At 43.7% G+C, this 16,148-nt stretch overlaps 1 protein-coding gene across 1 annotated transcript in view; it reads right to left on the bottom strand.

Moving 5' to 3' along the window:
* tsg101a (tumor susceptibility 101a) overlaps positions 1 to 16,148 on the bottom strand; it is a 37,297-nt gene that overhangs the window by 15,599 nt on the left and 5,550 nt on the right. The window contains exons 2-3 of the mRNA XM_070898760.1: positions 14,717 to 14,843; positions 409 to 472 (exon numbers count right to left, since the gene is read on the bottom strand). Coding sequence (XP_070754861.1) covers positions 409 to 472; positions 14,717 to 14,843 — 191 coding nt within the window. The remainder of the gene's footprint in view (positions 1 to 408; positions 473 to 14,716; positions 14,844 to 16,148) is intronic.

Below are 16,148 nucleotides of genomic sequence, written 5' to 3'. Positions count from 1 at the left end.
GACTTTGAGGACAAGGTTTTGGATTTGTTTTTACCGAGCCCTATTCTAAAACACTGTCTGCCGTTAAAATGATCGGATAGGGTCAGGCCGAATTATTTTAGAGACATTTCCAGCGATTTGTACCAGTTTATCATATTGGCCAAAGCATGGTGAGCTTAGCCTTCGTTGGAGGATTGACGACTGTACTGGTTTGATCTTGTTCAAATAGCACCATGGATCGTTTACATCCACATGAACAGGTAGAGGCGACTTTAGTTTAACATCCAACAATGTAGTACTCCATCAGTACTGCTCTGGAGAGCATCAGCCTAGATGATGTGCCCAAATATAGCACTCAAATAAATAAATAAATACATATAGCTTTAAAATACAAATCTGTGTGATAGCTCTGATAAATATAAATCATACCCAGTATTGGCGTGGCCTGAGGGATATTGTGCAACTCCAGCTGGCATTCCAGGCATGTAGGAAGCTGAAACAGGAACACACATTAATGGTGTTAAAAACAGCACACTCACACACACACAGTCTGCATGTCTAGCCACCACAATAAGTCTTTCAGTGGTTACTTTACCAAAAACATCATCTTCATGTGCTGTGCATTAGCAGTGTACATGGCTCAGGCCACCAGGCGAGACAAGTTTTTACCCATGTATATGGAATATAATATTTATCACATGTAAATACGACCAACCTGATCAGAATTATTTGGCTACAGTTAGCTTACTTTGATCCAGCATAAAATTCTTTTTGAAGGTATTTTCTCAGGTTCCCTTCACATTACACACTCCATCACAGGCTTGCAACAGAACATAAGAAATAGGAGCAGGATTAGGCCATACGGCCATCTTGAGCCTGCTCCGCCATTCAATAAGATCATGGCTGATCTGATCATGGACTCAGCTCCACCTCCCATAACCCCTTATTGTTTAAGAAACTGTCTATTTCTCTTAAATTTATTCAGTGAACCAGCTTCCACAGCTCTCTGAGGCAGCGAATTCCATAGATTTACAACCGAGAGAAGAAATTTCTCCTCATTTCAGTTTTAAATGGACGGTCACTTATTCGAAGATCATGCCCTCTAGTTCTGGTCTCCCCTGTCAGTGGAAACATCCTCTCTGCATCCACCTGGTCAAGCCCCCTCATAATCTTATACGTTTCGATAAGATCACCTCTCATTCTTCTGAATTCCAATGAGTAGAGGCCCAACCTACTCATGACACATGACAATTTGACTGAGTTGCGTGTTCCGTCTCTGAAAATTGCCTGTGTGTGGAGGGTACAGCCACAAGTACATTACTACTGCACAGCAGACCACATCACGCACTCTTATCCTGGGCCACCAGATGTACAGCTTACACACCGTCTCATCAGCAACTATGGCAATTCTTGCAAAATAAGTACCACTAAGCATTTGAGAGCATTAAAGAACCAAGAACAACTTCCCATTAGAAAGACAACAAAGGTCCACTTAAATAAAAGCAAGCCAAACTGTGGTACAAATGGTGTATTTTAATCCATGGTTTAGTTTTCTGTATTTCTTAGTTTGAAAAGGCCCTCTGAAAAATACTGCACTTAAACTGGAAGCTTTGCATTCAATAAGCCAGCATATTGTCTAAAGTACAATTACTATAGAAACTCTGAAACCAAAGCGTGCTTAATATGTTAATATTTTGATTGTAATCAGAGGACAAAATCATCTTAGGCAGTCCCTCGTATCGAGGATGACTTGCTTCCATGCCAAAAAAGGATGAGTTCACAGGTGTTTCAATGAATGACCTAATGTTCCAGGTCCTGAACTACATCCTGAAGGGTGGAAGATGCCTGTGTGTGTTTTTTTTTTAATGTGGGGTGACCGTTACAAACCAGCCACCACAGGGGCTCGACAGAGCTAGGTCTTGGTCCAGTGGCAAGGATTAACCAAGACGACTGGAGACTTGCTCTGTTGCACGGGCCTAGTGCACAGGCATAACGCAGTGTGGGCTGGCCCTCGCCTCTCCTTTGCCCCTGGGCCCTCGCCTCTCCTTATGTACCTGCCCACGCTCCAATCAGCAACCTGGATTTTGGCGACGTCTAATTCAGTTGCCCTCTTCACAGCCGTCACCCTCCTGCACCAGCACGCCTGTATCTTGAAGTGGTATGCTGCCAGGCTGCTCCTTCTTTAAGGCCCGGAGGGCCGAATGGCCTACTTCTGCACCTATTTTCTATGTTCCTCTACCCCACCCAGACTCGCACCCTCCCAGTAATAAGTGACCTCCATGTTCTGCCTACCAAAATGTAATAACTCACATTTGTCTGTGTTGAACTTAATTTGCCAATTATATGCCCATTCTTCAAGTTTATTAATGTCCTCCTGTAATTTGTTGCAGTCCCTCCTCAGTATTTACTATCCCCCCAATTTGGTGTCAACCGCAAATTTAGAAATTATGTTTTTGATTCCGAGGTCTAAATCGTTAATGTAAATTGTGAACAACAGTGGTCCCAGCACTGATCCTTGTGGAACATCACGACCCACCTTCTGCCACTGTGAATAGCTGCCCTTACCCTCTACTTTCTGTCTTGAAGTCAGCTAGCGATCCATTCTGCTACTTGTCCTCTGACTCTGCATTCTCTGACCTTGTTCATCAGTCTATTATGGGGTACCTTATCAAAGGCCTTTTGAAAATCTAGATAAATTACATCTAGTGCATTAACCTTGTCTACTCTCTCTGTTATCTCTTCAAAAAATTCAATGGAGGTTGGTCAAGCAAACCTTTCTCTTAAAATCCATGCTGACTATTTGTTATTATATTTTTGCTTTCTAGATGTTCTTCTATTTTCTCCTTTAGTAGGGATTCCATTATGTTTCCTACCATCGATGTTAAGCTGACTGGTCTATAATTCCCTGAACATGTTCTATCCCGCTTCTTAAATATAGGTATTACGTTAGCTATCCACCAGTCCTCTGGCACTACACCCTTTTCTAAATATTAAATTAATATGTAGTAATGCCTCTGCTATCTCTTCCCTAGATTCTTTTAAAATGCATAGATGTAATCCATTCAGACCAAGGGTTTTATCCTTCTTGAGTTTGATTAGTTTATTTAATATATCCTCTTTTTCTTTTATTTTAAATGCACTTATCTCATCGTCTAATGTCATGTCCACCTGTTCGATCTCTCTGGTAAATACTGAAGCAAAATAATGATTTAATATTTCTGCCATCTCTCTATGGTTACCTGTGATATTATCCTGTCTATTCTCATCCCAACCTTCCTTTTTTTTTTTACTGGTGTGCCTATAAAATATTTTACTATTTTGTTTTATGTTCCTTGATAATTTACTTTCATAGTTCCTCTTTGCCTTCTCAATTGTTTTTTTGACTTCTCTCCTAATCTCTTTGTATTATCCCTGATCATGCACTCCCCTGCTGTCTATGTACTTACCCTCAATTGTTCCTTAATGGCTTTATTCATCCATGGAGTCTCATTAGTGTTTAGTTTGTTCTTTCCTTTTAGAGGAATATATTGTTCCTGCACTCTGTTGAACACCATTTTAAATGTTTCCCATTGCTGCTCCACATTGTTGTTTGCCAATATTGTTGCCTATTTTATTTCCCAAGTTTTATTCTCAGCCCCTCAAAAATCAGCTTTTCTCCAAACTATTACCCTGGTTTTAGTCATACTTATGTCCTTCTCAATTATCATCTTAAAGCAGATTATATTATGGTCACTATTGCCTAGATGGTCCCCTACTTTCATTTCCCTTATGTGCCCTGGTTCATTCCCCGTTACTAGATCCAATAGAGAGTCCTCCCTGGTTTGGCTTTTTGCATTCGGTTAGAAAGGAGTCCTGTATTCATTGTAGGAACTCCATTATCCCCTTTACCTGCCTCTTCTGTCCAATTAATAAAATCGGGATAGTTGAAATCCCCCAGGATTATTCCTATGTTTTTTACTCATTTCCCTAATTTGTCTGCATATTTCTTCCTCCACCTCCCTTCCACTATTGGGTGGTCTGTAGACCGCACCTATTAGTGTGATTGATCCTTTATTATCTTTTACCTCTATCCACATGGATTCTACTTTTACCTTGCTGATAGCTGCGGCACTTCGTTATGCCATTATGTTATCCCTCTCTATCTTTTCTCTATGTTTTTTCTGATTTTTCTGTAGCCACGTCTCACTAATCCCCATGTCTGGTTTCTCACAACGCACGATTGCCTCCAGCTCCCCGGTTTTATTACGGACACTGTGTACATTGCTGTACAGACAGTTGAACTCATTTTTAATAGAATTTCCTCTCACTTTAGGTTTAACCATTTTTTGGACTCCTGTTCAAAACTATTTCTTCCCTTGTCAACAATGTCCTCCCTTACTTGATTCTTTCCTGTGCTTGCTTTTCCTGTTTTGTTTATATTTAGGCTGGTTACGTTTCTTGTAGATCCCGTGTCCCATCTTACTAGTTTAAAACCTTTGCCACCTCCCTATTTACCCTTTCCGCTGGGACACGGATCCCCTCAGGTGATACTCATGTAATTCAGAGACACACTGTGACAAGTAGGGATCAAATATTTTTTGTTTGGAAGATCTACAAATAAAGCCAAAGGAATTCAACTGACTGGTTCAAAGCTACTATGACGAGCTGCAAGACACTGCCCTTGTACAGTCAATCTTCTTTCTGTGAAATGCAAGTTTAATTATCACACAGTTGGTATTTAGTCTACCTATATGTTTGTGTACACAAGTTTTATCTCTAAAGAATTCTCAAGCATTGTTTTAGCCTATACACGGTTACCCTAGAGAGGTGCCATTTTCTGCCTTGAGGGGACGAGAAAACACGGTGAACATCCCACGTATTGTAGGCAAGGTATTTATTTCCAAGGTTAATTGTGAGACCTGGAATGCACAATGCATACCCAGCAGAGAATAGACAGACAAGCCTCAGTCCACAAGAGACTCAATCTAGTTATGGAGCTGTAGTCTAGCTATAAACATGACTATGGTGTTGGGGAAAAAGAATTCAATAAAACACAGGCAACAAGATCTGTGTGGTAAATAAACAATTGAGGAATGGTATCAGTAACCTGTGCTGTGAACGCAATATATGCACAGTTGCTTTTCTGCACTCTTATGCAATGTTCAAACAGACTAACACTGATTTATTATTATAAAAGCTGCATTAAAAAAAAAAAAAATTATTCATGGGGATGTGGGCAAGGCCAGCACATATTGCCCATCCCCAATTATCCCTCAGAGGAGAGACCACTTTACTCGCCCTTGGCTTTTCGGATGTCATTCCTGTCCTGTTGCAAGTTGGACCTCATTCTCAAATTACATTCCTTTTTAAAAAATATATAAAAAGGAGCCTACTTAGACCCCTGATGTAACAATGGCCTCATGTTGACTCAGCTCCACCACCCCACAAAGTGCAGCACAATTCTCCCTTGCACGCAAAATTCAGGACCAGAGCCTTCCACAAAGACCCCCAGAACACCCAAACAAACAACACAAGTAGAAGTTTGGAACTCTTCCGCAAATAGATCAATTGTTCATTTTAAAATTGGAAATTGATAGATTTTTGTTAACCAAAGGTATTAAGGAATATGGGGCAAAGCTGGGTACACGGAGTTAGGTCACAGATCAACCATGATCTCGCTGGACGGTGGAACAAGCTCGAGGGGCTGAATGACCGAATCTTATGTTCCTAATAAGGATGTCAAAAATCAGCAGAGACTTACCAGCCGCAGCACAGGGCAACAACACAAAGCAAGCCAAGAAGCTGAATAGGAGGCAGGACCACCACATCTGACTGCTACCAGGGCTGGCAGAAATCAGGCACAGGTCCACAAGATGCATTCTACCCTCAACTGAGCATTCCACCAACACACACAGGGAAAGACACAAACCCATAGCCCACTGGGGCCTTCATGGCAATGTTTGCCGAGACCACATTTTACAGCAGGCATGGCCAACTGCCATATAAATGGAGAAAGGCATAGGAACGACAAAGGAACGAGGCAAGACAATCGAAGTCTGCCTAGTCAGGCAGGAACGCAGGCATGGCATGGGCCAAATGGTCATGCGGAAACTAGAATACCTTCACAACAGGAAAGCAGCACAATCAGAAACTTAGTCGAGAAAACAGTGGACAGCGGAGATACAGTCCCCTTCACCCAAACAATCCTCCCAGACTTTAACCAAATTGATCCAGCAATCCAGTGAGCGCACTGTACCCCAACACCAATCCAGACATGAATAGGCAAGCTAAAGGAATTCGATCCCATTCCCCCCCACCGCAACAGTGGCAGCGACTGAACAAGCCCCAGACAACATGCAAAAGTAAAAATATCCCAACAGATTCAGACCATTGCAGGACTGCTCCCTGAAACAATCTGACCGATGGCCATGCCACACATAGTCACATCCAGAGCTGAGCCTCAAGCCTCTGGGACTGAAGCCCACACGGCCATCCACTGATAGGACCACAACCTTGCGGCTCTCACCCGCCACAATTCTCAAGCCCGACACCACGACAACAGCAACCATCGGCCAGTCAGCAGTCACCGAATGACTCATTATAGGAGAAATGCCCCAAAAACTGCCTTAAATATGTGTTAGCAAAATGAAGTCAGTAGTTGGACCACATTCTAGGAAAACAAAGGGCTAATGCAACCATGAAGGCTTATACAAAAAACATTCTTTCCCAGGGACAGAACACAACCAAACACCACAAGGCCAGAGATGGCTTGTTAACAACAGCTTGTACTTATATCCTGCCTTATCTGGACCCATTTACAATCTCTTTCGTAAAGGCCTGGAAAAGCTCGGGAAGAGACAAGTGATCTGGCACATGTGGGTGCTGCTGTTCAGGGGTCTTCACGGGTACCAACAGAGCTATGTGAAGTGATTGGAGGAGTTCAGCCCTTCTGATGCCAAACACGTGTTACACAGACTGGTAAAATAGAATCAAGGAGGTTATACACGATAGTGCTTTTAACACTAAATACCTGAGTTTTCAGTTTAGTTTAGTTCTAATTCTTGTAATAGTCTTTATAGTAGAAAGTTGTCGAGTACTTTGTCTAGTATACATAGAAGGGTGTCTCTGTAAAATTGAAGATGCATCTCAGACAGAGAGAAAAGCTACAGAAGTTAAAATTGTACAGCTGTACCAGCCAGATATGTACGTCACTTAGCTGCAGCAGCTTGCCAGAGATCAAGTGAGGCGAGATTTAAACTTGCTAATCAAGTTACAGCTACCAGCATATGTGGTGAATATATGCAGGAGCGGGGGATTCTGGAGAAATGAATTGCATCCCTATAGAGACAGTGAACACCATCCCCCTAAAGGAAAGCAACGCAACACAACCAGTTCGCTCACGCCAACACACAAAGGACAAGTTCTGGAAATTGGCCACAATTCTCCAGTTGAGGTGCTTTATAAAGGTTCATCATCACTTCCTTGCTTTTGTACTCTGTGCCTCTGTTTATGAAGCCTGTATACTGTTTTAACCACAGTTTGCATGTGATGCCTTTTGAAGACTTTGTCTTTGTTTCACTACAGGGCTGTAAACTGCTGGTAATCTTTAATTCAGGCTCACACTGCACCTTTTATCAGCGGGATATACGGGAAAGTCCCTGGGGACAGTGGGGTCCTGGAAAAGCCTGTGTTTTTAAAAGATATTGAGATAGAATTTCCTGAGTGCTTCAATCTCCCGTTTACACTGATTCTCCAGGGTTGACAACGATCTACAGAAATTACGAGCGATTATATCATCGCCTCGCTCCTCCATTTTTGCGGGGTTGATTACTTACTGGCCCACCCGGTGTATACCGACAAACACCAGTCGGCTCTGCTCCAGGCCCAAGCGGTCCTGAAATGGTCGGTTTATTGGCGGTGACGCTGACTGTGCTGCGTTCTCTAGCCCCGCCCACTCGGTGATGTCAGCGTAGTCTCGCGTTTTCCAATTGTACTCTCGCCCGCGGTAGCGCCTGGTGCTGACGCCGGCCGGCAAGGGAAAGCAGTCGGTCCCGGAGTGCAAGCCAAGCGATGACATTTCAGTTTTACAACTTCTATTTATTTGTTGCCGTCGCGGGGTGAAGTTTAATCGAAATTTTCACATGGATTTTTTTTTTCAGCTTCTGGCGCGAGGATGTCGTCATCCTAACGCCCAAAAATTGAGTAGGCCTCCTGCGCTATCGCTCCGTTAGCGCCCCAAGAGGAGTGTGGAACGCGTCCCTTAGCATTCCACTTTCCTCTTGGGGTGACACATAGAAAATAGGTGCAGGAGTAGGCCATTCGGCCCTTCGAGCCTGCACCACCATTCAATAAGATCATGGCTGATCATTCACCTCAGTACCCCTTTCCTGCTTTCTCTCCATACCCCTTGATCCCTTTAGCCGTAAGGGCCACATCTAACTCACTTTTGAATATATCTAACGAACTGGCCTCAACAACTTTCTCTGGTAGAGAATTCCACAGGTTCACAATTCTCTGAGTGAAGAAGTTTCTCCTCATCTCGGTCCTAAATGGCTTAACCCTTATCCTTAGACTACGACCCCTGGTTCTGGACTTCCCCAACATCGGGAACATTCTTCCTGCATCTAACCTGTCTAAACCCGTCAGAATTTTAAACATTTCTATGAGATCCCCTCTCATTCTTCTAAACTCCAGCGAATATAAGCCTAGTCTATCCAGTCTTTCTTCATATGTTAGTCCTGCCATCCCAGGAATCAGTCTGGTGAACCTTCGCTGTACTCCCTCAATAGCAAGAATGTCCTTCCTCAGATTAAGAGACCAAAACTGTTCACAATATTCAAGGTGTGGCCTCACCAAGGCCTTGTACAACTGCAGTAAGACCTCCCTGCTCCTATACTCAATTCCTCTAGCTATGAAGGCCAACATGCCAGTTGCCTTCTTCACCGCCTGCTGTACCTGCATGCCAACTTTCAATGACTGATGTACCATGACACCCAGGTTTCGTTGCACCTCCCCTTTTCCTAATCTGTCACCATTCAGATAATAATCTGCCTTCCTGTTTTTGCCACCAAAGTGGATAATCTCACATTTATCCACATTATACTACATCTTCCATGCATTTGCCCATTCACCTAACCTGTCCAAGTCACCCTGCAGCCTCTTAGCATCCTTCTCACAGCTCACACTGCCACCCAGCTTAGTGTCATCTGCAAACTTGGAGATATTACATTCAATTTCTTCGTCTAAATCATTCATGTATATTGTATATTGTTAGGTGAGTGGGCAAATGCGTGGCAGATGAAGTATAATGTGGATAAATGTGAGGTTATCCACTTTGGTGGTAAAAACAGAGAGACAGACTATTATCTGAATGGTGACAGATTAGGAAAAGGGAAGGTGCAACGAGACCTGGGTGTCATGGTACATCAGTCATTGAAGGTTGGCATACAGGTACAGCAGGCGGTTAAGAAAGCAAATGGCATGTTGGCCTTCATAGCGAGGGGATTTGAATACAGGGGCAGGGAGGTGTTGCTACAGTTGTACAGGGCCTTGGTGAGGCCACACCTGGAGTATTGTGTACAGTTTTGGTCTCCTAACTTGAGGAAGGACATACTTGCTGTTGAGGGAGTGCAGCGAAGATTCACCAGACTGATTCCCGGGATGATGGGACTGACCTATCAAGAAAGACTGGATCAACTGGGCTTGTATTCACTGGAGTTCAGAAGAGTGAGAGGGGACCTCATAGAAACGTTTAAAATTCTGACGGGTTTGGACAGGTTGGATGCAGGAAGAATGTTCCCAATGTTGGGGAAGTCCAGAACCAGAGGTCACAGTCTAAGGATAAGGGGTAAGCCATTTAGGACCGAGATGAGGAGAAACTTCTTCACCCAGAGAGTGGTGAACCTGTGGAATTCTCTACCACAGAAAGTAGTTGAGGCCAATTCACTAAATATATTCAAAAGGGAGTTAGATGAAGTCCTTACTACTCGGGGGATCAAGGGGTATGGCGTGAAAGTAGGAAGGGGGTACTGAAGTTGCATGTTCAGCCATGAACTCATTGAATGGCGGTGCAGGCTAGAAGGGCTGAATGGCCTGCTCCTGCACCTATTTTCTATGTTTCTATATTACCCCCAATACCATGTGCTTTAATTTTGCATACTAATCTCGTTTGGTACCTTGTCAAAAGCCTTTTGAAAGTCCAAATACACCACATCCACTGGTTCTCCCCATCCACTCTACTCGTTACATCCTCAAAAATTTCTAGAAGATTTGTCAAGCATGATTTCCCTTTCATAAATTCATGCTGACTTGGACTGATTCTGTCACTGCTTTCCAAATGCACTGCTATTACATCTTGAACAATTGATTCCAACATTTCCCCACTGCCGACGTCAGGCTAACCGGTCTATAATTACCTGTTTTCTCGCTCCCTCCTTTTTTAAAAAGTGGGGTTACATTAGCTACCCTCCAATCCATAGGAACTGATCCAGAGTCTACAGAATGTTGTAAAATGACCACTTTTTCTAGGGCCACTCTTCCTTAAGTACTCTGAGATGCAGACCATCAGGTCCTAGGGATTTATCGGCCTTCAATCCCATCAATTTCATCAACACAATTTCCTGACTAATAAGGATATCCTTCAGTTCCTCCTCCTTGCTAAACCCTCGGTCCCCTAGTATTTCCGGAAGGTTATTTGTGTCTTCCTTAGTGAAGACAGAACCAAAGTATTTGTTCAATTGGTCTGCCATTTCTTTGTTCCCCATTATAAATTCACCGGATTCTGACTGCAAGAAACCTACATTTGTTATCACTAATCTTTTTCTCTTCACATATCTATAGAAGCTTTTGCAGTCAGTTTTTATGTTCCCTGCAAGCTTACTCTCATACTCTATTTCCTCCCTCCTAATTAAACCCTTTGTCCTCCTCTGCTGCATTTTAAATTTCTCCCAGTCCTCAGGTTTGCTGCTTTTTCTGGTCAATTTATATGCCTCTTCCTTAGATTTCCCTTGTTAGCCATGGTTGAGCCACCTTCCCAGTTTTATTTTTACGCCGGACAGGGATGTACAATTATTGAAGTTCATCCATGTGATCTTAAAATGTCTGCCATTGCCTATCCACCGTCAACCCTTTTAAGTATCATTCGCAAGTCTATCTTAGCCAATTCACGTCTCATACCATCGAAGTTACCTTTAAGTTCAGGACCCTAGTCTCAATTAACTGTGTCACTCTCCATCTTAATAAAGAATTCTACCATATTATGGTCACTCATCCCCAAGGGGCCTCGCACAACAAGACTGCTAATTAATCCCCTCTCATCACACAACATCCAGTCTAGGATGGCCAGCTTTCTAGTTGGTTCCTCGACATATTAGTCTAGAAAACCATCCATTATATACTCCAGGAAATCCTCCTCCACTGTATTGCTACCAGTTTGGTTAGCCCAATCTATATGTAGATTAGAGTCACCCATGATAACCTTTATTGCACACATCCCTAATTTCCTGTTTGATGCCATCCCCAATCTCACTACTACCGTTTGGTGGTCTGTACACAACTTCCACTAGCGTTTTCTGCCCTTTGGTGTTCCGCAGCTCTACCCATACAGATTCCACATCATCCAAGCTAATGTCCTTCCTTACTATTGCGTTAATTTCCTCTTTAAATCAGTAACGCTACCCCACCTCCTTTTCCTTTCTGTCTATCCTTCCTAAATGTTGAATGCCCCGGGATGTTGAGTTCCCAGCCTTGGTCACCCTGGAGCCATGTCTCCATAATCCCAATTACATCATATCCGTTAACAGCTGCCTGCGCAGTTAATTCATCCACTTTATTACGAATGCTCCTCGCATTGAGACAGAGCCTTCAGGCTTGTTTTTTTAAAAACACAATTTGTTCTTTTAGAATTATGTTGTAATATGGCCCTTTTTGACTTTTGCCTTTGATTTCTCTGCCCTCCAATTTTCCCCATCTCCTTTCTATCTTTTGCTTCTGCCCCCATTTTACTTCCCTGTCTCCCTGCATAGATTCCCATCCCCCTGCCATATTAGTTTAAATCCTCCCCAACAGCACTAGCAAACACTTCTCCTGGGATATCGGTTTGGTTTCCTAATCTGTGGAAGGACATTCTTGCTATTGAGGGAGTGCAGCGAAGGTTCACCAGACTGATTCCCGGGATGACAGGATTGAAATATGAAGAAAGACTGGATCTACTAGGCTTATATTCACTGGAATTTAGAAGAATGAGAGGGAATCTCATCGAATGATCCCGATGTTGGGGAAGTCCAGAACCAGGGGTCACAGTCTAAGGATAAGGGGTAAGCCATTTAGGACCGAGATGAGAAGAAAATTCTTCACTCAGAGAATTGTGAACCTGTGGAATTCTCTACCACAGAAAGTTGTTGAAGCCAGTTCGTTAGATATATTCAAAAGGGAGTTAGATGTGGCCCTTATGGCTAAAGGGATCAAGGGTTATGGAGAGAAAGCAGGAAAGGGGTACTGAGGTAATGATCAGCCATGATCTTATTGAATGGTGGTGCAGGCTCGAAGGGCCGAATGGCCTACTCCTGCACCTATTTTCTATGTTTCTATGAATATCGCACTTTGAGGTGGTAGACATTGCCCGGCGCTAAAGGTACCGCCCTGGCACTGTCACTGCCTCAGTGGGCGATACCGAATTTCCAGCCAGAGATAAATGTAGATAGCAATATTTACAATCTATATTAATGACCAAGGTGAAGGGTCCGAGTGCAATGTATCCAAGTTTGCGGATGATACAAAGCTGGGTGGAAAAGCAAGCTGTGAGGAGGACACAGAGCCTGCAAAGGGATATAGATAGGTTAAGCGAGTGGGCAATAAAGTGGCAGATGGAGTATAATGTGGTGAAATGGGAGGTTGTTCATTTTGGTAGGAAAAATAAAAAACAGAATATTTTTTTTAAATGGTGAGAAACTAACAAATGTTGGTGTTCAGAGCGATTTGGGTGTTCGCGTACAGAAGCACAGAAAGTTAGCATGTAGGTACAACAAGTAATTAGGGGACAAATGGCATGTTGGCCTTTACTGCAAGACTTACTACAATTGTACAGGGCTTTGGCGAGACCACACCTGGAGTTCTGTGCACAGTGTGGTCTCCTTATCTGAGGAAGGTTATACTTGCCTTGCGGTGCAACAAAGGTTCACTGGATTGATCCCCGAGATGAGAGAGTTGTCCTATGAGGAGTGATTGAGAAGATTGGGCCTATGCTCTCTGGAGTTTAGAAGAATGGGAAGTGATCTCATTGAAGCATAAAATATTCTGAGGGGGATTGACAGGGTAGATGCTGAGAGGTTGTTTCCCCTGGTTACAGAATCTAGAACTGGACGCCAGTCTCAGAATAAGGAGTCGGCCATTTTAAGACTGAGATAAGGAGGAATTTCTTCACTCACTCAGAGGATTGTAAATCCTCGGAATTCTCTACCCCAGAGGGCTGTGGATGCTGAGTCGTTGAGCATATGCAAGGCTGAGATAGATAGATTTTTGGACTCTTGGGGAATCAAGGGATATGGGGGATCAGGCGGGAAAGCGAAATTAAGGTCGAAGATCAGTCATGACCTTACTGAATGGCGGAGTAGGTGCGAAGGGCAGTATACCTACTCCTGCTCCTAATCCTTTTGTTCTTAAGCCAGGCAAAGCAGCACTAAGAGAGCCATTATTGGCTTTAACGTTCATGGGTTAGGGAGACAATGACCTCAGGTTTCTGTTGCTGATAGCTGCCCACTGGCCCCTACTGAAAGGGACATACTGAGGTCGTGGTTCCAGGCAGCATTAGGTTTAGCTGCAATGCCCTGTTGTCAAATAGCCTGCTGATACTTACTGCTGAGGCTTACACATCAAGAATTGCCATTTAAGCACAGCCTTGGAGGATAACTGTGGACCTGCACCTCAATACGAGTTACGGAATTTTCACAGGAGGAAAGAAATATGAAGCAAAATAAATAGATGGAAGCCAAGAATAGGCAGTCTTGCATGTTTATGAAACACAAAGTTAGTGTGCAGGTACAGCAAGTAATGTTGGCCTTTATTGCAAGGGGGCTGGAGTATAAAAGCAGGGAAGTCCTGCTACAACAGTACAGGGTATTGGCGAGATCACACCTGAAGTGCTGTGTACAGTTTTGGTCTCATTTAAAAAAGGAGGTATATACTTGCATTGGAGACAGTTCAGAGAAGGTTCACTAGGTTGATTTCCGAGATGAAGGGGTTGACTTATGAAGAAAAGTTGAGCAGGTTGGGCCTATGCTCATTGGAGTTTAGAAGAATGAGAGGTGATCTTATTGAAACATAGAAGATACTGAGGGGGCTCGACAAGGTAGATGCAGAGAGTGTGTTTCCTCTCGTGGGGAAATCTAGGGGGCATAGTTTCAGAATAAGGGGCCGCCCATTTAAAACGGAGATGAGGAGGAATTTCTTCTCTGAGGGTTATAAATCTGTGGAATTCTCTGCCCCAGAGAGCTGTGGAGGCTGGGTCATTGAATATATTTAAGGCGGAGATAGACAGATTTTTGAGCGATAAGGGAGTGAAGGGTTATGGGGAGCGGGCGGGGAAGTGGAGCTGAGTCCATGGTCAGATCAGCCATGATCTTATTAAATGGCAGAGCAGGCTCAAGGGGCCGAATGGCTGACTCCTGCTCCTATTTCTTATGTTCATGGATTCAGAAGGACAACATTAATCTCCCCTGTATGAAGCCTTAAATCGCATCGTCTTTCTCAGAAAACTACTTACGGGTTGGAGGTCCTGCGGCTGTGTACTGTGGATATGTCGGAGGTGCTGCTGGCCTCGAAAAGACTGGAGGCTCCTCCCCAAACATGACTATCATCACCTGAATCAGCCCAAACAGATCAGAATGTGGCTGAAGGAGGAAAGAAAATGCACAGAAATACCTTCATTAAAATTCAGTTTAAACACCTCACCTTTCCCCAATGGAGCAGAGTGTGAGCTGTATTTCCATGTGGAAATAGAAACCGAGAATGCGACCAAGGATTTGGATCATTTATACAAATGTGATAGATGAAAGTAATGCTAACAAATGGGAACAGTCCATCAGTGAGCAGAACAAAGTGCAACATAGCATAAAACGGATGGAATACAATTACAGGTAGTAATTCGGGAAAGGAGCCGGCAGTGATCATGTCCAGTGTCCGATGTGGTCAGGCAATTTTTAAAAATACGAATAAATACTTCAATATATAGCCAGAACAGTAAATAGAAGTTAACTGAGGTTATTCTGAGGCTGGGCACTACACTATTCAGATTGCCACTTTGCAGCATGGAGACCTGAACTGTATATTTAAATCAAACACAAAAACAAATTGAAGGGCCGCAAAGGCCCAACATTGCTGCGGTGGGTGATGGCTCAAATCGCCTGAAGACAGGCTGGAGTTAGGGGCATCGGGTTTTCACCCCATTTCGGAAATTCCTGATCTCCCATTTCCCCCACCCCCACCGGACAACTCTGCCAGTATAACTGATTGGCTCAACAGGATCTATGCCCGAGAACAAGCATAGGCCCCATACTGGACCTTAAGCACGCCCCAAGATTGACAATAAAAAAAAAAGAGAATTGATCCCTCAAGTGAAGACAGGCAAAATGTTTGGGACCTTTTCTCTTCCTCCAGGGCCCTAGGGTCCCTCGTTGAGGTGGCAGAGTACAGCTCCAATTTCAGTCATCTCACCAGCCGGCTACCTCTACTGTACCTTAGGAGATGTTGGCCAGCTCCCTCAATTATGTAAATGACCTCTCCGAGAGACAGAAAGAGAGAGAGAGAAAAAAGAGAGGAGAGAGAGAGAGAGAGAGAGAGAGAGAGAAAAAGGAGAGAGAGAGAGAGAGAGAGAGAGAGAAAAAAGGAGAGAGAGAGAGAGAGAGAGAGAGAGAGAGAGAGAGAGAGAGAGAGAGAGAGAGAGAGAGAAAAAAAAGGAGAGAGAGAGAGAGAGAAAAAAGGAGAGGGAGAGAGAGAGAGAGAGAAAAAAGGAGAGAGAGAGAGAGAGAGAGAGAGAGAGAGAGAGAGAGAGAGGAGAGAGAGAGAGGGAGAGAGAGAGAGAGCGAGAGCGAGAGCGAGAGCGAGAGAAAGGAGAGAGAGAAAAAGGAGAGAAAAAGGAGAGAGAGAGAGAAAGAGAGAGAGAGAGAAAAAGGAGAGAGAGAGAGAAAAAGGAGAGA

Source organism: Pristiophorus japonicus, chromosome 14 (assembly GCF_044704955.1).
Source record: "Pristiophorus japonicus isolate sPriJap1 chromosome 14, sPriJap1.hap1, whole genome shotgun sequence".
NCBI classification, from domain to species: Eukaryota; Metazoa; Chordata; class Chondrichthyes; family Pristiophoridae; genus Pristiophorus; species Pristiophorus japonicus.
Note: the sequence above shows the minus strand (reverse complement) of the source record. Positions and strands in the feature narration are given on the sequence as shown.